The 22653-nt window shown below is 39.5% G+C and overlaps 1 protein-coding gene across 18 annotated transcripts in view; it reads left to right on the top strand.

The window, feature by feature from the left end:
* The window catches only part of svila (supervillin a), a 246635-nt gene that overhangs the window by 138541 nt on the left and 85441 nt on the right, over positions 1-22653 (top strand). For 7 of the 18 annotated variants that reach the window (XM_039753870.1, XM_039753862.1, XM_039753868.1 and 4 more), the window contains 5 exons: positions 6709-6756; positions 7359-7436; positions 13080-13160; positions 16210-16357; positions 20436-20528. In XM_039753870.1, the coding sequence (XP_039609804.1) occupies positions 6709-6756; positions 7359-7436; positions 13080-13160; positions 16210-16357; positions 20436-20528 (448 nt within the window). The remainder of the gene's footprint in view (positions 1-6708; positions 6757-7358; positions 7437-13079; positions 13161-16209; positions 16358-20435; positions 20529-22653) is intronic. The other 11 variants (XM_039753872.1, XM_039753871.1, XM_039753869.1 and 8 more) reach the window with 9 other exon arrangements.

Below are 22653 nucleotides of genomic sequence, written 5' to 3'. Positions count from 1 at the left end.
GGTTGTCTGTCTGATGCTAAAGAAATACAAAAGTGTGATGGCTCTGGACTTGACATTTATTTTGTATTGAAGTATTGGGCCACGTACAGAATACACATAAAGTAGTGGATGGTCCAGGGACACAGTTTAATGCCGCTGCTTGACAGTTGTAATGTTCATGGTTTGAATTATGTCTGCATGTGTGCTGTTATGTGACTATTGACTGTTGTACAGACATCATATTATGGATTGTGATGAAATCTTCTGAGCTAATAACAAAATGGTATTTAGAAGTTTGAACTATTAGTTTGGGTCACGAAGATCACCCTAATCATGTTGCATTTCCTGGCCTGGTTTAACTTAGTCATTGCTTTAAAAGCACTGAACAAGGGTTGTGATGGCGTGGTTTTTTTTTTTGTTTTTTTTTAAAGTATACAATTTAGTCAAATTTGAACACTCTTCAGCTGTGTGTTGATGGCCTCTTTGTGCTACAAGGCCATGCACTGGTAGGAGCTTGCCCTTCGAGCATAGGTTTGTATGTAATAATATGGTGGCCATCTTATTTAACCTCCTTAGCATCTGACCTGAGCATCAATAAGGTTGTGAAAACAGTGCTAAAAGTGTTAGTCACGAGCTGTATGTCACTGTATACGTTAGACCTGAGGATTACTCGGGCTATAAAAGTGCCAACAATGTTAGTGCCAAGTATTGTGACGGAAAAGATATAGATGTGTTTTGTCTGCACCGCGGCCTGGGTAACGCTCAGGCCTGTCGCTTATGCAGGTCTTCTCCTAGTCTCATAATGGGATCTCGTGAGAAGTTTTTCAGCAGCCCAGATGTTACATGCTCTTGACAGTGATACCAGCAATGATGGTGAAGTGAATCTCTCTTCAGGCAGCGAAATCGAAAGGCATTCTGATGAATCTGAAAGTGACGCTGGTGTCAATCGCACATGTGCAGTGTGCTGTTCAAAAGCTAACCCTAATCGTGCTACAATTTTTCCGAATGTGACGTTGGATTGTATTTCACTGTACTTGAAGACATACCACACAAACGACACATTTTGACAACGTACAGGAGCCGGTCAGAAAATTAAATGTCATGACAAAATTTATTTATTTCAGTAATTCCATTCAAAAAGTGAAACTTGTATATTAGATTCATTCATTACACACAGACTGATGTATTTCAAATGTTTATTTCTTTTAATTTTGATGATTATAACTGACAACTAATGAAAGTCCCAAATTCAGTATCTCGGGAAAATTAGAATATCAATTAAGACCAATGTAAAAAAAGGATTTTTAGAAATGTTGGCCAACTGAAAGGTATGAACATGAAAAGTATGACCATGTACAGCACTCAATATTTAGTTGGGGCTCCTTTGGCCTGGATTACTGCAGCAATGTGGCGTGGCATGGAGTCGATCAGTCTGTGGCACTGCTCAGGTGTTATGAGAGCCCATGTTGCTCTGATAGTGGCCTTCAGCTCTTCTGAATTGTTGGGTCTGGCGTATTGCATCTTCCTCTTCACAATACCCCATAGATTTTCTATGGGGTTAAGGTCAGGCGAGTTTGCTGGCCAATCAAGAACAGGGATACCATGGTCCTTAAACCAGGTACTGGTAGCTTTGGCACTGTGTGCAGGTGCCAGGTCCTGTTGGAAAATGAAATCTGCATCTCCATAAAGTTCGTCAGCAGCAGGAAGCATGAAGTGCTCTAAAACTTCCTGGTAGATGGCTGCGTTGACCTTGGACCTCAGAAAACACAATGGACCAACACCAGCAGATGACATGGCACCCCAAACCATCACTGACTGTGGAAACTTTACACTGGACCTCAAGCAACGTGGATTCTGTGCCTCTCCTCTCTTCCTCCAGACTCTGGGACCTTGATTTCCAAAGGAAATGCAAAATTTACTTTCATCAGAGAACATTAGGACCACTCAGCAGCAGTCCAGTCGAGGACGCTTCTGACGCTGTCTCTTGTTCAAGAGTGGCTTGACACAAGGAATGCGACAGCTGAAACCCATGTCTTGCACACGTCTGTGTGTGGTGGTTCTTGAAGCACTGACTCCAGCTGCAGTCCACTCTTTGTGAATCTCCCCCACAGTTTTCAATGGTTTTGTTTCACAATCCTCTCCAGGGTGCGGTTATCCTATTGCTTGTACACTTTTTCTACCACATCTTGTCCTTCCCTTCGCCTCTCTATTAATGTGCTTGGACACAGAGCTCTGTGAACAGCCAGCCTCTTTAGCAATGACCTTTTGTGTCTTGCCCTCCTTGTGTTGCGTGTCAATGGTCGTCTTTTGGACAACTGTCAAGTCAGCAGTCTTCCCCATGATTGTGTAGCCTACAGAACTAGACTGAGAGACCATTTAAAGGCTTTTGCAGGTGTTTTGAGTTAATTAGCTGATTAGAGTGTGGCACCAGGTGTCTTCAATATTGAACCTTTTCACAATATTCTAATTTTCGAGATACTGAATTTGGGACTTTCATTAGTTGTCAGTTATAATCATCAAAATTAAAAGAAATAAACATTTGAAATACATCAGTCTGTGTGTAATGAATGAATCTAATATGCAAGTTTCCCTTTTTGAATGGAATTACTGAAATCAACTTTGCCATGATATTCTAATTTTATGACTGGCACCTGTATATGTTAGCATTATTTTTTTATTATTCCTTATTTGTATCACTATTATACTGTCTACACTTCTGACTTTTAGTGTTTTGCACATTTTACAGAAGATCAGATTTAATAAATATGTAATTTTTCAAGAAAATGCAACGCTTTTTACGTTTTTTTTAAGAAAAAATGTAATGCTAAGGATGTTAAATGCAAGCCACTACACCATCGTTGTCGAAACTCTCTTTCAAAGGGATGCCCCCATGATTCGCCTTGAGGAAACTCGTTTCTCTGGTACTCTCTTCCTCCATTTTGTTTCTTTCTAATCTCGTTGTTGTTGAGCAGAAACAAAAAAGATATTAAGGAGATGTCCCAAACCCCAAATTTCTCTGGGGTTTCTCCAATAAAGACCTCCGCCTCTCATTTTCAGTCCTCTTGGTCAACTCAAAGCATGCTGGTCGTGGGGCATTGTGGTTAAGACTTTCATCTTCAAACCCTGAGATTGTGGATTTCATATTCTTGCAATTGTGACATTGTGTGCCCACGAACAAGTCGGCTCACTTGCCTGGGTTCTAACTGGAAAAACAAAAGAAATGGAGCTGATTGTATCTTGGGTGTTGCAAGTCTAAAACCTAAATGTATCGTTTTTAGGAGGAAAAAAACTATCCACTTTAAACTCCTTTGAATGATTTAGCTTAGTGTTGTACTGGGTTGTATAATCGTTGTCGCTACTTTGGCTTATTCTCGTTTAGTGCCTGCATGATTCCTTCATGTGTATTCATCTATGTATGGACACACTTTGTTGGTGCGGGTTGGCTCCAAGCTCCCCCTTCCGTTTTTGAACCCGACACCCTCGATATTCATGACCTGGATGAGCTGAACAGATGAGGACATACATATACTAAGCAAAAAGATGGCGTAAAAGTGAAGGGTGCTTTTATTAAAAAAAAGTGTCCAAAAAGTGTAGTGTAAAAAGTTCACTACATAAATAATTTATAAAAACAGGTGAGATATGGAGGTTAACTCTTTGAGGTCTGAATATTTTTTCTGAAAAGCACACAAATCAATAGTTTCACACATGAATCAACATAAAACGAGTTTTACTGTGTGCAGTGGCTGCTGTCTGCACCCATTCGGCGTCTCTGGCAACTGCGCAGGGGCAGCTCAATGACCAGAAGGACTACGTGATGGGCCAGCTGTCTTCACGCAGCCTTAGCAGTCGCAGTGTGACGCAATCTGGTTAGTACCTCTTGCTGTCCTATGCGGTCCTCAAAGGTGAACACTGGCGTAGGCGCATCAGCTACACGGACATGTTCAGCACCTCGATCGGCTGATGCTGGTCCCCTCCCGTTCATTTTTCGATCCCCAGAAATCTGAAAACTCAGAGTCTGATTTGGCGATACGATACGCAAAACGTCGTCCATGGAGTATTTTGCTTTCGCCAGATGCCGATGCCTTTTTAGAGTTTGTTTTGCTCTTCGCTTCTCAAGTGAACGCAGGAAATCTCGGTCAAATCAACAAAGCTAACTTCAACGAGAGTTGAATTAAAACATAACGGTGAGTTTTGTCACAGTTTACACCTGATTACTGTCTCCTACCCCTGAATTTTGACAAAAGTCGACATCAGCCCTGATTGACTTAAAACTATCAAATAAATAATCCATAAAAATGAGGTTAAAACTGGCAGGAAACAGTATTCTATTTCATGCCCGGTGTCTCCTCTTTAACGGATGCTTCCTCTGTTCATCCTGAATGGGACCTCGCAACAAAGGAGATGTCCTACTGGCAAATGCAGCTAACCATCCACTACGAGTTTGGGTCCCAGCTTGTCCATGGCTCCACAGTAGAGTTCAGGCTCTCCCTGGACCATGGCTTCAGAGGGACTGTCCATCTGAACCTTTGATTCCCGCTAACTCGCGGGGAGCCACTACTACCGATGGCCCTCTGGCTCCAGGAAATGACTTGGCCAGAGTTACCCACTTCACCAACCCCTGAATACCCGCCATACGCACAATTAATTCCATGGGATATCATCCAGGCTGCCTGCCTTCTCTCTTTCTATCGAGCTCACTCACCCCAGCACCAGTTTGCTCACTCACTCCTTTTCCCTCCATCCTTTTTTTTCCTGTTCTTCCTTTTTTTTTTTTGATTCTCTCCTCTCCTGCTCTGCCTTATTTCTTTTGGTTTTTCTCGTGTCCACTTGGGTCTTATAAGTCTCCGTGGGTATGGCATCTGAATCGTGCACCACAGGAAGCTGATGAAACAATCGAGAAACTGTACTTTTTGATGTGCAGGTACGTCTCAACCCCAGTTACTCCACCAACTCCCTGCTACCACATGAGTGCGCACCCACGGAGATGGAGCCAGCCAATTGATTACAATGGTCTACAAAAAAATATTTTTTGTTTGCTACTGGGAACTTCAGAGCAGCTCTTTATTAAGTTTTTTACACTGATTTCATATATGAAATCGAAATTAAGCTGGCACATCAGATTTGTGAGATACACATCATTGCCGTTTTGACACTTTTGAATATCAATATAATATATCAACACAATATCTAGAGTTTGAGCTCTGTCCCACCAAAATTGTTTGAATGTGTTTATTCTGAAAACAAACCAGAAGACGATATCAGAGACACTTTAAAACATGTTTATGTCAATTTACTTCAATATAAAAGCGAGGTCAGTGTGCTCAACGTTGTCTGAGGCACTTGCTTTTGCGCTCGTACCGCACATTCTTCTCTCTTTTGCAAGAACCAACAGTAGTCACCCATCATGCTCAGAGTAAATTTTCCCCGATATCGGTTTTCCATCATCTTTGTATTTTGATTAAATATTTCCCCGTGCTTATCTCTGACATCGCTTAGATTTGGTGGAAAAAGAGTTGACGTGTTTTCAGTGACATTCTGGCTCCCGTAAGCTATTATACTTTCAGCAGGTTCTCCACAAGCTCAGCATAATTCTCTGCTCTGACTGTCAAGAAAATTCTGGGCATCCTGCACAAATGAGGGTGCTGATTCAGTGGGCTTCAGTTTCCTTTTGAACTCATCGTCAAGCATCAGTTCACGGATTTCAAGTCTACTGCACCCACCACACAACAAAACCACTCGGGATCCTGGTTTGCAACCCCCCAGGCAGACACGCGGTCCAGTCCCACCCTCGGGGAGGAAATGACACTCTTATCTGCTACAGACCGGTGTTACATGGGCAACCCCTTGGCCTGGTCCAGCCACTTGGGTCCCCAACAGTGAGGATCTTATGAGCTGGATCACCCTCGGGTAATTATGTTACATGGCCGTACTGCTGTAACTGATGCTCCCTCACAATGCAGGCAGTGTGCCTCATTCGGGACTCAATGAGCAACACAAAGTCAAACCAGTGATACCCAAGGATTCTCTGAAGAGACACAGTGCTGAAGGAGTCCAGTCTTCGTCTCAGGTCACTGGATAGCGTCCATGTCTCACAACCATATAGCAAGACAGGAAGACTGATTTCAGGGCCAATAAAAACACCTTCCTTAAATTTGGCTTCACTTTTCTCAAGACAAAACTTATTTCTTAAATGCTGGAATGCATCGCCTTTACTGTCCGGTCACCCTAGTTGTCCAAGACCTGGAACATCATAACTAAAAAATGGGATGTGCTGGACAAAAACGGTTTTCAGATTTAGAGTCAGCAAGTGAAATTTGTTAAAGTACATGCAAATGAATCCCAGTAGCAAAATGCTTGTTAACCAGTGGTGTTTATTTATTAAAATGGCTACTTTTTCCTGAGCTGTCAACGTGCTCTATCACACACACACACACACACACACACACACACGTGTGCGATAAGTGTAATGTTAAAACTGAACGTTTAACAGCAATATTGCTTACAAGCATGTCATTTGCTTCAGGGATTATAAAATTACCAGACCGATGATCCACACACGCCTAAGTGAGATTAGACTTAATGTTCGATAAACCCTTTGCTAAGCCACCGAGTCATTCCTTTAAGTTTGCGGATATGAGAGATTCAAAAGTAAACGAAATATCCTGGCCCTGCTCGTAGTCTTCTTGCACTTCACCAATGCAACATTTCATTGTTTGTTTCAACTTGTAGGACGACGGAGTGATTATTGATGGCGGTGCATTTTCTAATCGGCTCTGGGTAAGCTTTGAATGTGTCCTTCCTCCCTGGTAGCAAATTAGAATCGTGAGCTTGTGTTTTACCTGCATTGCAGTTTCAGTGTTTTAGTTTGTTTTAGATTGTTGTGTTATGGGTTGTGTGTCGTCTTGTTTTATGGTTTGGGTGATTTGTGAATATACGCAAGCTTTTTTGTGAGACTAAAGTCTTTTTATAATTGGTATTGTGCACCATTACCTGATTATGGGCTCTAAGACTGGAAGATCTGTCAGTTCTGATTGTGTCAAGTCGGCTGCTCCTTGCGTGTGTTTTGTTTTTTTTTTTTGCCTTAATGTTGAACTGACTTTTTTTAACTGATTGTTACTGATCAACTATAACTAGTGTTACACCTGCATGAAAATGTCTTCCTTCAGTACTGTATATGCACACGTTTCACAACTCTGTGTGCGAGTTAAGAAAAATCAAAGCCCATGTACATAAGCATACATGAAATTTGATTTGGAATGCCCAGTCTGTTTCTGTCCTTTCAGATCCTCTTTTTTTTGTCTCTAATTCTTGCTTTCTTTGCTTGTCTGTCTCTACATCTCTCCCTCCTTTTTGCTCTTGCTTTTGCTTTTTGACCATAGGAACCTGTCTATGCTACCACTTTCTCTCCTGCTATTCCTTTTGGCAATGAGTGGCACTATGTTGTACCTTATAACCAGGTGAGGAACAACTCGTTTGCATGATCCTGTCACTGATCTGATTGCGAGCTGACTTTGCACAAATTAACCTTGTAAATGTGAATTGTGTTAGCCGATAATCTTCTTACTGAGGTCATTGTAAGAGATGTGAAGTACAGCCTCAAGTTGAGAAAGTAAAACTAAAAGATTAGTTTCTTATAACTGACAACATTTCAAGATAACTCCTCAAAAATTTGGAAGGGGTCAATCGAGAAGTGACGAGTTTTCTGATGTTTTCAATTGCTAGTGGTAACTTGTAGAAAATCTGCATCAACCCAATGTTGTCTTCGCATCAATTATGTATTATTATTTGCTTTACTTTAATCTGAAAAACTGGGTTTAAGGTTTATTAAAGTGCAACCAGCAGAGAATTTATGCAATTATTTGAAGCATTAAGGGGTCTTCTTTCAGCTGCTCCCATTAGGGGTTGCCACAGTGGAGCACCTTCTTCCATATCGTCCTGTCTTCTTCATCTTGTTCTGTCACACCCATCACCTGCATGTTTTCTCTCACCACATCCATAAACCTTCTCTTAGGCCTTCCTCGTTTCCTCTTCCCTGGTAGCTCCATCCTTCCCCCAATATACCCAGCATCTCTCCTCTGCACATGTCCAAACCAACACAATCTCGCCTCTCTGACTTTGTCTCCCAACCATCCAACTTGAGCTGACCCTCTAATGTCCTCATTTCTAATCCTGTCCATCCTCGTCACACCCAGTGCAAATTTTAGCATCTTTAACTCTGCCACCTCCAGCTCTGTCTCCTTTTTTTGGTCAGTGCCACCGTCTCCAGCCCATATAACACAGCTGGTCTCACTACCGTCCTGTAGACCTTCCCTTTCACTCCTGTCACTCTTCTCCACCCATTCCACTGTGCCTACATTCTCTTCTTCACCTCTCTTCCACAATCTCCGTTACTCTGTACTGTTGATCCCAAGTATTTAAACTCCTCCACCTTCGCCAACTCTACTCCCTGCATCCTCACCATTCCACTGACCTCCCTCTCATTCACACACACACACACACACACATGTATTCTGTCTTGATGGTCCTACTGACCTTCATTCCTTTCCTCTCTAGAGCATATCTCCACCTCTCCAGGGTCTTCTCAACCTGCTCCCTACTGTTTGAAGCATTAAGGGGTGATTTGCAAAATTCCTTTCCTCTGTATCCTCGTGTGCCCGGACCTCTCTTGTCTGGCACTTCCTCTGTTGAGTGTGTCACGCGTAATGCTTGCTTCTTGGACTCTGTGATTTTGAGAAACTTTGCTTACCTCTTGTCTTTGAACAAGGTCTGAAGGTGACTCTCGGCATGTCTCCTACAGTGTGTGTCTCTCTCACACTCTCACTTCCTCTGTCGTGTACTTCAACAAAGCCAAATTGACCAATCAGTTTGCTCAGACAGACCAGACACACACACACAGGCCTTAGCCTTTTATTATATAGTACGTGATGTAACCTGAATCGTAGGTCAGTGCAAAGGTACTGTCAAGTATTGTGTGCGCTGCACATCCTGTATTGACTGTAACACACTTAGACATCATTTTTACTTCACATTTTGGACATTGAACCATGAAGGGTTTTTTAATGGCACAGTTTGCTTTCTAGTGGTATCTGCTACAAACGTATTAGAGATCACTTGGTTTATTTTGTAATTCATTAAGGTTCTTTGTCTAAAGCATATAAATACTACTTCATTGAAGATAACCTTTTTATAATTTTCCTTTTTGGTGAACTCTAGCTTTGAATAAATTGCTCAAACACTGTGTAGGTGGATGATAAAGTGCTCGATGTATGCCTCCAATATGTTAAGGGGTTTAATCACTGGAAGTCCTGTGTGTGTTGGAGATTTTGTCATACTGCAGGAAATTACTTGAGAATTTTTGCATTGTAATCTTTAAGGTGGTGGTTTTAAGAAATTTTTCCTGTTTCACAAATTTAATTTTGCAAAACCACATTAAGGCTGTCGACCATCTAAAGGTTACCATTGTACTGTTGATCTCTACTTGGTTATTGACATATTTTGTATTGAAATCTTATACCTGGTCTGGTTGGTGTCAGTTGCCCTTAATGGTTGCTTCTTCTGCCCACTTGTGTGATGTGCTTTGTGCTCGTCCTGTTTTGTTGATTTGATTACACATATCACTGATAGACAAGTTATTTCCACCTATTTTGAAAAGGTCTCACTGTTTTTAAAGTTTTAAAACTTCAGAATGCTGTGGCATACTGACAAGAATTACAGCTTATTGCAGAAAATGACAGAAATAAGCCGTTCTTGAGCAAAACTCCTTAATGCTGGCCGTTTTAAAATTTTCAAAGAAAGATGAATAATGTCTTTATTCAATAGAAAAATGGATCTTTAATTTGGGAACTCTAAATTTCAGAGGAAAATGTTGCTTCAGGAGTTAGTGCTGCTGCTGTCTTAAACTCCTAGATGCTTGGTTCAAATTCAGGCCGAGTCGATACATTTCTGGTGTTCACAAATTCTGCCTTTGACTTCAGGTACCTCTGGGGTTCCTTCTACTTCCTAAAGACATGCTGGTGAGGTTCAGTTGCCAATTTTGAATTGGCCCGCTGTGAATAAATGTGGCTGTTGTACATATTTGGGTGATGCCCTTCTCTGGGGTTCATTCCTACCTTTTGACCTTAAATAGGCTCAGGACCTCCATGATCCGAGGTGGATTAAGCAGGAGTGAGACTAGATGAATGGTTGCTTCATTTGAGTTCTTTACCAAAGGCCATATATTAGCTAAAGTTAGATTCGATTCAGCCCTCATTTGTAAAAGGTGTTTTGCTCAGTATGTTGGTGCCTTTACAAATTATGTCAGTTATTCTATATTTGCATTTGTGTATTTTTCAGTTAAAGGGTTATTTGAAACATAAAAACAGCAGCTACAGGAATACTCCACTCATAAATGTTTTTTGTTACTTACTCCAAGTATTGTTTTAATGATGGATGAGAGAAATTTAGTCTGCGTTCTTGATTAGCAGAGATCAAAGTTTTTAACATAATAGAGGTCTGGTGACCAATGCTGAACAGCAGCAAACAGTATTAAAAAGGTCCATAAAAAAATGTTGCATTACTCTTGTCACATAATCGACACAATAAGTCATCCATTGTAAGTAAAATGTGGTTCGATAAACAAGTTTGGGAAAACCACTCTCATGTGTGAACATGGAGCATGTGGAGATCCAAATAAGCATCTAAAGGACAGTTGCGTCTGAGTGTGTTCCATGTTTGTTCATGAAATCGTTTTCCCAAACTTGTTTATCGAACAGTATTTTAGCCAAAATGCATCTGTTTTGGAATGTTGTGAGCCTACAGTTGGATGAGATGTGTGGATTCCATGGACTTTTTGGTATGGCTTTGGTGTTGTCAAATAGGAATAAGTACAACTTGAAAGTTGCAAGTCGGGTCAGTCTACAAATAAATGGGAGCAAGTCGAAGCTAATGTTAATAAATCACAATTTGTTTTGTTTTTTTTGGCCCACAGCTCTTGCTAACACTGACTGGAGGAATTTAGAGTTTGTAGATGACTTTAAAAACCTCGAATCAATAGTTACCAACGTAGTTAACTCTATCAAAGTTTGAAAACCCCTCTGGAAGCTTAGATGCCTCTGTCAAGTCAAGCCAAGCACAAGTCTGGATTTTAAACACCTCATATCTGAGCATCCTTCTATATGGCAGCAAAACATAAACACTCAATAATCAAATCCTAGGCAGTTATACAACAAATTGCTACAGAATCCTGTTTGAAATAATGTACACCCATCGTACTTCAAATACAGATATCTGCAAGTAATCTTCAAGAACTTGTCTCAAAAACCATCACCAAAAGAAAACTCGTATGGGTAGGGCATATGCTATGCTGAGACACAACAGAAGCGTTCAGAAGACATGCCCTTTTCCAACCATCAGAATGACTTGGAATTTCCAAAATCAGGTGCCTAATAACATTGTGGCAGCACATCACTGACACCGTCAATAGAGAAGTACAGCTCTGCCCTCGTGAGATCGAAAAGACGGCACAGGATCAGGAGACCTGGAGGAAACTTGCCTGACTTCACAAAATATGGCAACAGTTTAAAGAAACACACAGCCGACTGATGATGTCTGTATTATCGTGATATTTCCCACTACTTACCCTTTACCGAGGGGTAAGTGTACTCGTCAAGTTGGTTACTGGGTTGGTCTACTGTTGCACTTTAACACCCACATACATAGATATATACACACACACCCTAACCACAAAAGTACCGAATGAAAGACGTGTACACATGCACATTATTCCCTAGCACTTTAACCCACATAAGTACCATATGAATAACACATGCACAGTTCGCTTTCCTTAGTACTCCAAGAGAATAACTTATCATAGACTTGAACAACGTGCAATGTCTTTTATATATATATATAATATAATCTCTCAGACCTAAATATAATCTCTCAGACCTAAATATTACCTTTGGTCTCCAAGAATATATTAAAACCTACAAAGACTCAACATCCCTGTCTATAGGCCATTTATCAACCAGTAGATGTTTTTACTTAAACGCACTTACTGGACAGAGCTCTTCGTCCACAGCTTGATAAACCTCGCAGCACAAAGGTATTCACAAACCTCCTGTTGCACCAGGTGCTTTAAAGAAATTTACCTTATTACCTCAATAACTCTAAATATGAACACAAAGTATAGAAAGTTAAAGTCAGCATGGTATTTATTACATGAATAATAATACCAGTAGAGAAAAGCATAAAAGAAAATGTGCATAGCAAAGTCTGGATATATATACTCTTCAGAAAAAACTTACAAAAAGTTAAAAGATGTCTCGGGAGGCTTGTGATCGAGCACTCGTAGTTGTTCATTAGACGCTTTTCTGATAATCATATGGAAACGACCACACATTGGCGTCGCCCTGTTCCGTTCCCTTCTGGCGTCGCCCTGTTCCGTTCCCTTCTGGCGTCGCCCTGTTCTCTTCTCCCGACGACGCATATTTATTATAAAATCCTGTGCAGTTAGATACACCTGATTGGCTGGCTGTCAATATGATGAATAGATTCGCTCAGATTCTTTAATCTTGAGTACATCCATTTTTCCTAAACAATAAAACTTTTGATGTTGCTTAGCACTACTGGCATGTCTTCCTTTCCCATGCTGTAAACCCATTTAGCAACTTGTCCCAGATGCCCAGGTTTTAAAGTAATCAATAGCCTGAGGTATCTCCTGAATTGCTGGTCAGTTCAAACAAATGGAACTGTAATTTAGGAAAACGGAATGTCTTTGATCTTAACTGTCCATGCAAGTGCTAAGTTCATCTGTTGTTTTGTCTTGAACAAAATATAATGAAAATATAGATCAAAATGTACAGAGTTTGTACCCCACAACAATGTTGCTCAGCGTTTGTCATCATAGACTCTTATTATATTAGAAACTTTTATCTCCGAGATCACTACAAACTACATGGAGCAAGTAACATCTAAAATTATTTTTAGATGGAGAATTTGCATTAGTGGCTGGAAAAACAATCAAGACAATTGCTTTGCTGAATGTGTGTGGGTTAATGATAGACATTGTCCTCCTTTCCTTTACACTTCTCCTTCTATTCCCTTTTTTCCTCTTCCTGAAGGTTAGCCCTCCTAATGTTAGAGTGTCCAGTCCATTATCTGTTGATGAGCGTCATCCTTGGCGTTGGAAGGTGACCAGAGAAGTACAGTACAGATTTTTATTGTCTAAAATTGTGCAGAAAATGTTCTAACCATTGACAGATAACTAATATTAAAAAAATAACCCAATTCTGCTGTCAAAGTAGTTGAATGACCAGTGAGCGTGCTTGATTCTTTAAAGGCTGCCTGCCTGTATGATCGCTTCAGGAATGCTCTTGCCTCGCCTTTCTCTAATCTGATGAAATTCATGATGCGACAGCAGTGTCACAAAAAAAGTAATCTAGAAATAAAGCCTGTGGACATTATTTCTTATTTATAAATGAAATAATTTAACCTGTTTAATTTTTTTGCTTATTTTGTTTTTCTGCCCAGTTTGAGTGATTTTTTTTACCTGATTTGTGTGTGTTTTCCCCCCATTTTAATATTTTAACCACTGTTTTGCTTAAAGGTATCACATGTCATATACTTTATTTATTTATTTTGTTTAGTTTACCAAAGAAGCACTTAAATTTATAAGGAACGAAAAACCACCTTTAAGCAAAGAGTTCAGTCAAAATGTTTGACATGTCTTGGATGGCCTCAGGCAGTCTTGGTAAGAACTGCTTTGAGTTTGCAAAAGGGTTTGTACCAAGAGTAACAAGCAGATTGCAATTAAATGCCTGACGCTACTTAAATATGCCATATTGTAACTTTTAGATCCAGCTACCATCTCGCTTTTGACCGTCACACAGCTTCAGTTGTCTGAGATGGTTGCATGGGTGCTAGCAGGGTCAGCACATTATACCAATACCTGTGTCTGCTTCTACCAAGAACAACAATGAGAGGAGAAGAGAATGGGTGCATGATGTGAAAGAAATGGACACAAATTTAAACTGTGAATGAAATAACAAAAGAAATTTGTTTTCCCCTCTGAGTCAGAAACCCAGGCAGGAGGAAACTTGTTTGTGCGTCAAAAGAATAAATTAATAAGCCTTCTCCTACCTGTACAGGTTTGTTCCTCAGTTGGGACAGTCCTGTCCCCCAGAGTCTTGAGTCTTAGGCAGATGGGAGCGGGCCGGTCCTAACTTCTGTTGGACGCAACCACCTTGCTTCTCTTGAGATTCCCAATCCGCTGTGTGTCCCTCACCAGCAGAAGTCAGACCACCCCACATTGGGTACCAAAAACTTGTTAAACTATAAATACAATAAACTGTAAGTAAAAACTATAAGCCATCAGATAGGATGAAGTTTGTTCATGTGTCTGTTTCTCTTCGTGAAAAGGAAAGCACCCTGTTACAGCAGTCTACTAAAGGGATAGTTTACCTGAACAGAGGTGTCCACAAATGGTCACAGAACATAACAGAGAGTCATTCTTATGCAAATTCATTTATCCATAACAGTGCTGAATTATTGCTTACACACCATCTTGACATTCACTCTGATTGGTTCATTGGCTTACACACCCAAATAACGTATCCAATTAAAAGTCTCATTCTACTATGTTCTCCTCAATTTCTCAAGTTTAGCTGTTAGTTTTCCATAAGAGTATGTGACGACTGGCAAGTTTGACTAGGTACATGCGAGAACATGACATCAGCTAATTTCTTGAACCATCTTCTATTTGTGTACTTTACCATTTCATCAGTCTCTTCATACTATTTCTAAGACAAATGTTCTATTTCTTTTTTAATCTACACTACATGCCAAAACGCTTAATTCACAAACCATGTTACCCCTAAATAACTATTGTATTCTCTCATACTGACGACTGAAAAAATGGCTTTGGAGATTGGATTGGAATGTGACATTTTGGATATTAGTTTGTGCTCACTTGCCTTGTTTATCAAAAAATCAGGAGTTTGTCATAAAAAAGTGACAATTGCTGCTATTCTGTCAAAATAAATGACTTTCCTCCCAGCATTCAGTGCACTTTACATGCACTTCAATAATCCAGTTATTCACAGAAAACGGATGTCTAAGAGAAGTCGGATTATTGGCCTCTGAGAAATCTGATTTAACAGAGCAGAGGTAGCTTTCTCTCCAAATATCCCAATTATGTAGTCATGCAAACCCGTAACTGAGTTACTGTTAAGGTCTTTGTTGCCTGCGCCAGTCCATTGCACTGCTGTCCGCTCACGCGTGAATTTTCTTCCGTGACGTTTTCAGCAGCCACAAAACTTCCCATGGCAAATATTTGGGCGACTGCATTATTCCTTCTCCTGGCTGAAATAATCTCGCTCATTATTTCAGAAATTGTTCATTTTGTGTTGATGAGCAGAACGTACAGTGCTAAACTCGGCAGCACAATCTCAGGAGCAGTATGGTAACGCAGTAAAAGTAACAGACGTTATGTAGTCTGATTTACTTTTTTAAAAGTAGCTAGAAATCGAACACTATACTTATTGCAGTAGAAATACCTGCATTGTTGTTTCAACAGCACTTGGGTGTAAGGCAAGAAGCACACATACGGTTATGTCAGCCCTTTGTAGGGATCAGTCACACAGCCAAGCAATAAAGAGTATACAGTGTGCCATCTGGTAACAGATACCTGTAAATAAAATGTCAGTTTGACTACAAATATTTATAAAACACAAGACAATGATCACAGGTGTCATGCTTATTCTCAGATTCATGGTGGCCGATGATTACGTTTAATTGTTTTTCTTGGATCGTTAAATAACGTTCAAGCTTTTTGCCAAAGGAGAACACCAGAAGAGTACCTGCGCATTTTTAAGAATCCAGGTGTCTGCCTTATCCGGGTTATTCCCCTTCACGTGATCTCGTGTGTGCATGTACTGTAAACCCTCCATGTGTAGTTGACAAAGTCCTGTAGCAGTGAGATCTTGAAACCACTAGAATGATAGCAAAGATCCATCCATCCATCAGGACGAACATTTTATAGAGAAGGAAACAAAGGTCTGCCGATTTCATTGACTTTTAGTAGTTCCCTGGTCTTATTTTCATTTACTCAAAAAATCAAAATGCTTATTACTCGGTTACGACCCCCTTACTTTGCTTTATAACATACCCTCGTGGCATGTGGTGTGGCTGTGTCAGTACCAAGTTGCTTTCCATGATATTGTAAACCTAATAAGGATATTTTTTTTTATACAGAAAATGGGAGAAGACCTTGACTCTCAGATATCAATTGAAGAAAGGAAGCAGCAAATATCTGCAAGAGAGGAAGCCTGGAAAATTCGTGGCAAAGGAGCAGCAAACGACTCAGTCCAGTTTACAGTGGCAGGGAGAATGGTTAAAAAAGGTAAGCAAACCTTTTATTAAAATGTAATTTTACAATCTTTTTTTTTTTTTCTTTCTTTCTTTTGGCTAGTCCTGTCCTCTGCATTTTGCTCTGTTACACACCCCATAAACCTCCTCTTAGGCCTTCCTCTTATCTGGCAGCTCCTTCCTTTAAAATATGTGGACAACATTCTTACAATGTTTAACTGTGTCAAATTCGTACTGGATGTAATTTGTAACATTAGTAATATTTCATTGCAATTTATTATTTGGACATCTGTTTCACGTGGACACTTTTGCATTCATGAGATTCACATTTATTATATACTAGCTGTGTAAGCCTGTGCTGTAAAGAGCCCGGGGTCCTAGAAACTATTGAAATCGTCAGGAAAAAAAAAATTGAAAGGTTAAGATGTCTGATAATTGAAAGGAACTACTCTGGGCATCTCTCTCCTAGGAGGTTTCATTTTGAATACGTGCTTGCATCGCTTGTGCATTAGCGGCAGGAGGACAAGTAAAAGGGATATAGTTTTGTCGATGTTAGCGGCTAAGCGACTTTGTCCGTCTTCGGAGGTTTCGTTTTGCTGACATGCTCGCCTAGCTTGTGTTATTAGCGGCTAAGTGAGTTTTCTGTTTCCTCAGAGGAGGAGCCGTTACCCCGGCTCCACCTCTCACTTCCGGGCCAGACAGATGGACACACACACTTCAACGTGTAGACGTTTATATATGAGACTAGCTGTCCACCGCGGCTTCACCCATGTAGTAGTGAAACAGAACAAATTTTAAAAATCAATTAAAAAAATGTGTAAAATTTTAATTCTGGAATGCGGAAGGTAGGTTAGGTGCGCTCCAACGTCAAATGTTGCCACTGTATCTGATCGTGCTCAACTATGACGGGAGATCACGTGGCCGTGGTATCTCTGCCAATGAGCAGCTACCCTCAAAAACGCACATAGTTCTGATCTCTCTCTCAAAAGCATCAAACGTTACTCCTTAACAATCTTTAGATGATGATGTCTGCTGAAGAAACAGGTATCGCTAGCTAAGCAGAGGCCAGGTACACTCCAAAACGTGGTGAGAGGTAGAGCGACTAGAATGGAGGCTGCCACATGACTAAGGAGGGCCCCGCCCCCCTCCCTTGGGCCCACAGCGTGTGTCTCAGATTTGAGCAAATAAATCATTACCGCAAGCGATCTGTGATACTTAGGGTGATGAGAGAAGTCGTAAAATTAACCAGAATGTTCAAGTAAATTATAGGAAAAAAAAAAAAGATTTAAATCTGTTAAGTAGCTCTCTCGTGAAGAGCTGAAAGACATACAGACAGATGTTGAATATTATACATATAGATAAAGATGGAGTGAGAGAGATACAAAGAGATTAAGGTCAGGACTTTGACTTGGCCATTCCAAAACATTAATTTTATTCTTCTTTAATCATTCTTTGGTAGAACGACTTGTGTGCTTAGAGCCGTTGTCTTGCTGCATGACCCACCTTCTCTTGAGATTCAGTTCATGGACAGATGTCCTGACATTTTCCTTTAGAATTATCTGATATAATTCAGAATTCATTGTTCCATCAATAAAGGCAAGCCGTCCTGGCCCAGATGCAGCAAAACAGGCCCAAACCATGATACTACCACCACCATTTTTCACAGATGAGATAAGGTTCTTATGCTGGAATGCAGTGTTTTCCTTTCTCCAAACTTAACACTTTTCATTTAAACCAAAAAGTTCTATTTTGGTCTCCTCTTTCCACAAAACATTCTTCCACTAGCCTTCTGGTTTGTCCACGTGATCTTCAGCAAACTGCAGTCGAGCAGCAATGTTTTTTTTGGAGAGCAGTGGCTTTCTTCTTGCAAACCTGCCATGCACACCATTGTTGTTCAGTGTTCTCCTGATGGTGGACTCATGAACATGAACATTAGCCAATGTGAGAGAGGCCTTCAGTTGCTTAGAAGTTACCCTGGGGTCCTTTGTGACCTCGCTGACTATTACACGCCTTGCTCTTGGAGTGATCTTTGTTGGTCGACCACTCCTGGGGAGGGTAACAATGGTCTTGAATTTCCTCCATTTGTACACAGTCTGTCTGACTGTGGATTGGTGGAGTCCAAACTCTTTAGAGATGGTTTTGTAACCTTTTCCAGCCTGATGAGCATCAACAACTCTTTTTGTGAGGTCCTCAGAAATCTACTTTGTTCATACCGTGATACACTTTCACAAACATGTGTTGTGAAGAGCAGACTTTGATAGATCCTGTTCTTTAAATAACACAGGGTGCCCACTCACACCTGATTGGCATCCCATTGATTAAAAACACCGGACTCAATTTCACCTTCAAACTAACTGATCATCCTAGAGGTTCACATACTTTTGCCACTCACTAATATTCGATCATTTTCCTCAATAAATAAATGACCAAGTATAATATTTTTTTCATTTTTTAACTGCTTTCTCTTTATCTACTTTTAGGACTTGAGTGAAAATTTGATGATGTTTTAGGTCATATTTATGCAGAAATATAGAAAATTCTAAAGGGTTCATAAACTTTCAAGCACGACTGTAGATAGAGATAGATATAGATAGATATAGATAGATATATATATATATATATATATATATATATATATATATATATATATATATATATATATATATATATATATATATATATATATATATATATATATATAATATAGATATAGATATCTATGTATAGATATATATATAGAGAGATACAGAGAGAGATGCATACACTGGGAATTGATTAAAAACAGTTAACTAATTTATTGTAGAATAAACACAAAGGATTTAAAAATGATGCCATAGTTTAAACTTAAACCGGAATTTTAACAAAATACTACTTGCACACATACAACCTGAATTTGAATGCCCCACTAAAAGACAAATTGAAAAGAAGGCCAATATATTAATTGTGAAGTTGGCATAGCATATGAGATACAGAAGTGTCAAAGTAAAAACTAAATGAACGAAACAACTGACTTTGATTGCAACTGCTAAAGACTGATTTAGTTGAAGGAATACACTTCTCTTAAATGGGTATACATTAAAACTTCTATTAAACCTCAGTTAATACTATCATGAATTGTTCATTACGATCAACAGCTTGATAATTATACTCTACACAAGTGCTTTTCAACTGGTGCACCGTGGAAATGACAGTGTAATGCCTCTGGGTCCTGACATGAGAGAGACGCTTTCCTCAGGTGGTTAAGACCTGTCTGAGGAGGATGGGAGTACCTGGAGAAGGCCACAGAAAAGCAGCTTTGTGATCGCAGTTTTGCAGACACAGCACTTACAGAGCCCTTTAGCAGCCAGGAGACGTGTTAGGGGTCCATCCAGGGTGGGTGTTTTCCAGTAGCCATCATAGAGCTGAGTGCCAGTGGTAGTTCATTAGAAATCATAGGTATACGTAAAGTTGAAATGTCATCTTCCTTTTCGATTCTGGTTAGAATAGCAGCCTCCATCGCGTGCGGCAACACTGTCACGTCATCCACATTTAGCAGAACATTGAAATTTTTTTTCCCGAATTAAATCAGAATTTACTGTTTTAGGGTTTTCCTTAATTTTTCGAATCATTTGCCTTTTTTTAAATTTTTTTATTAATCTCCAAAACTGTAGCTTTTAGATATTTACTCTTGTTTCACTTGGTGATTGCATTGTGACGAACATTGGGACAGGTAAACTTTCTTGCTTATTTATTAGATATCTGTGTCTGTCTATGTTTATATAAATGGCAGTTACGTTTTGTGCCTAAGCAATATTGAAATATTTCACAAAATATATCTTGTGGTAGTTCCTTTTTAAAAATGTATGCCTTGCACCAGTTTGTTAGTTCAACTAAAGGCGTGCAATATGGCAGCCATAATGTGGGTTGTATTTATGATATTTAAACTTTTGTGAGGATGTTGCCAGACCCGCTCTGTGCCCCCAAGTCAATGACTTCACCTGGCAGCATTTGTGTTCTCTTTTCATGTAATACATCGCACAGTCATACAACAGCCAAAGTACAAAGCGCCCTGACACGATGTTCATTATAGAAGTGTATTATCTAGTAAAGACTTGCTTGTTTTCTTTTTACAGGATTGGCCTCTCCATCTTTGATCAGTCCTGTCATATCCCCTGTCTCCTCGAGGATAAAAACCACCACACCTGCAGTTTCTAAACCTCAGGAAGGTACTGAAAAAATGGAGAACTTTACTTGCTTTCCTATATAGTGCAAATATATGTGTGTGTGTGTGTGTGTGTACGTATGTATGTACAGTATATAAAGAATGAATATACTGTAGGGTACCTTTCCTATCCTTTTTTTATACGTATACACAAGTGTTTATGCTGCCCAACATAATTGCAAAGCAAAATTCTAAGTAATTTTTCTCTATTTGCTGAAAGTAAAATCTTTGTCTAGTATCTTAACAGTTTTATGACCAAGTGGGGCACGAAGTTTCTTAACATAACCTTAAGTCTGCCATTGGTTACTGGCGTTGGTTTGTCTTGCTAGGCCATGAGCTCAAATCTCTGGCAGTATGAGCATCTGCATGTGCACACTACTAAAAGTTGCACTTTCTAATGCATTTAACTTGTATGGTGGTCTCCACCATGCGAATATCTGTAAGAGTCTTTGCAATTGCATAATGATGATTTGATTTGATTTGATACACTATATTAATCCCTGCGAGGAAACTGTCTGTTCGCATGACCTTCTTGGGGGAATCGGAGCACAGGGTCAGCCATTGTACAGCGCCCCTTCAACTTAAGGGACAAACATATGGAGGAATATTTCGGATAAAATAAATAAATAAATACACAAAAAGTACTGTGAAATGTGACCATAAATTAAATGTGTCATGAAATGAGAGCCTAAATAAATGAATGCGTCACGAAATATGTTTTTTGTTGCTTATTTATTTATTTATTTAATTTTGCCCGTAACTTTGCTCCAATTCATCATGAAATACGACTTGAAATAAAACTGTCACTTTCACTCGTCAAAGTTGAGAGGGTGGGCTGTAACACACCCTCTAGTTACTGATTGGTGAATCAATCGTTTGATTTCGAAATTAACACGCAAATACTTTTTAAACTTGCTTTTACTGTTAAACTTTAGTAAAAAAAACAGTTTTTTGACACTTGTCAATATCGCATTGAAATTTGACAACTGCCTGTAAGTGAATATCGTTTCTTTCTCTCCAATAAACCAACTTTTTCAAATGTTTGTCCCTGTGATTTAATTGTCTTTGCAAAAGTTATTCTAACAGGAAACGGTAAACGTTTTAATATGAATGGCATATCAAAATCTCATTTGGTGTCTGTTGTCCCCGGAAGATGTACTGCATTACCTTTCTTGCCGTCTGTTAAATTTTGCACGTCAGAATTGTTCGACCAATTTGGAATACAACTAATCTTGTCCTATTGCATAGCCCATCGCTCAGACATAAATTACGCAATTACAATTATGATCCATCCTTCTTTCAACAGTAATTTGGCCGGTGAAAGACCGGATGGTGTTAACAGTTGTGGATATTCTAAAGGATAATGTAAGTTGATGTTTTCGTCTCCCGCACCATCACCACCAACTGTTTCAGCAGTGTCTATTGATACGCATTTAACCAATTTGCCGTGTAACCGTTCGACAATTTTGGCATTTATTCATTTGACGTCATCATTTCTCGCTGCTAGGATTGCCCGTGTACTAATTTCTTCTGTTGATAACCCTTCGGGATTAAATTCTTCAATAAGATTTGGACATAATAAGTCTTCCTTTATCGGGAACTTAAAGTGAGGAAAACGGAAACATTTATAAGAGCTAAGAGCACAGGAACTGTCTGACAAAAGCCTTCACACCAATGAGAGGTGAGAGTACCGTGTGCATGGTTGAAAATGGTTGAGAGGAGATTTTCTTTTATAATAGAGATATATTATATATCCACATGTATATCTATATCTATTTATGTATGTGGGAATCTGGAGCAAACTATAGAGAAATGGAGTTAAAACAGAAACCTTCACAACCTTTAAGAAGTTTCTGAATGAGATACTGAAAAATGTAGCTAAACAAACTTGATGCACTGATCTTGTTTGTCACGTTTTTTGTGCTCTAAATTGATTTGCTTCAGTCATGAGATCTGAGATTTAATCATCATTAATGCATGGTGCTATCGGAAGGAGGATGGTCACAGTCCAAGTTGGTTGAAAGTTTTGATATTTTGTAAATGTTTTAAATAAGAGTCAAGTCTGTCATTCCTTTTCTAACAAGACTTCATAATTAGTTGAATATATTTAATAACAATACAATTCCGAA

Source organism: Polypterus senegalus, chromosome 5 (assembly GCF_016835505.1).
Source record: "Polypterus senegalus isolate Bchr_013 chromosome 5, ASM1683550v1, whole genome shotgun sequence".
Lineage (NCBI taxonomy): Eukaryota > Metazoa > Chordata > Cladistia > Polypteriformes > Polypteridae > Polypterus > Polypterus senegalus.
The sequence above is the reverse complement of the archived record's forward strand: the minus strand, read 5'-3'. Positions and strand labels throughout refer to the sequence as shown.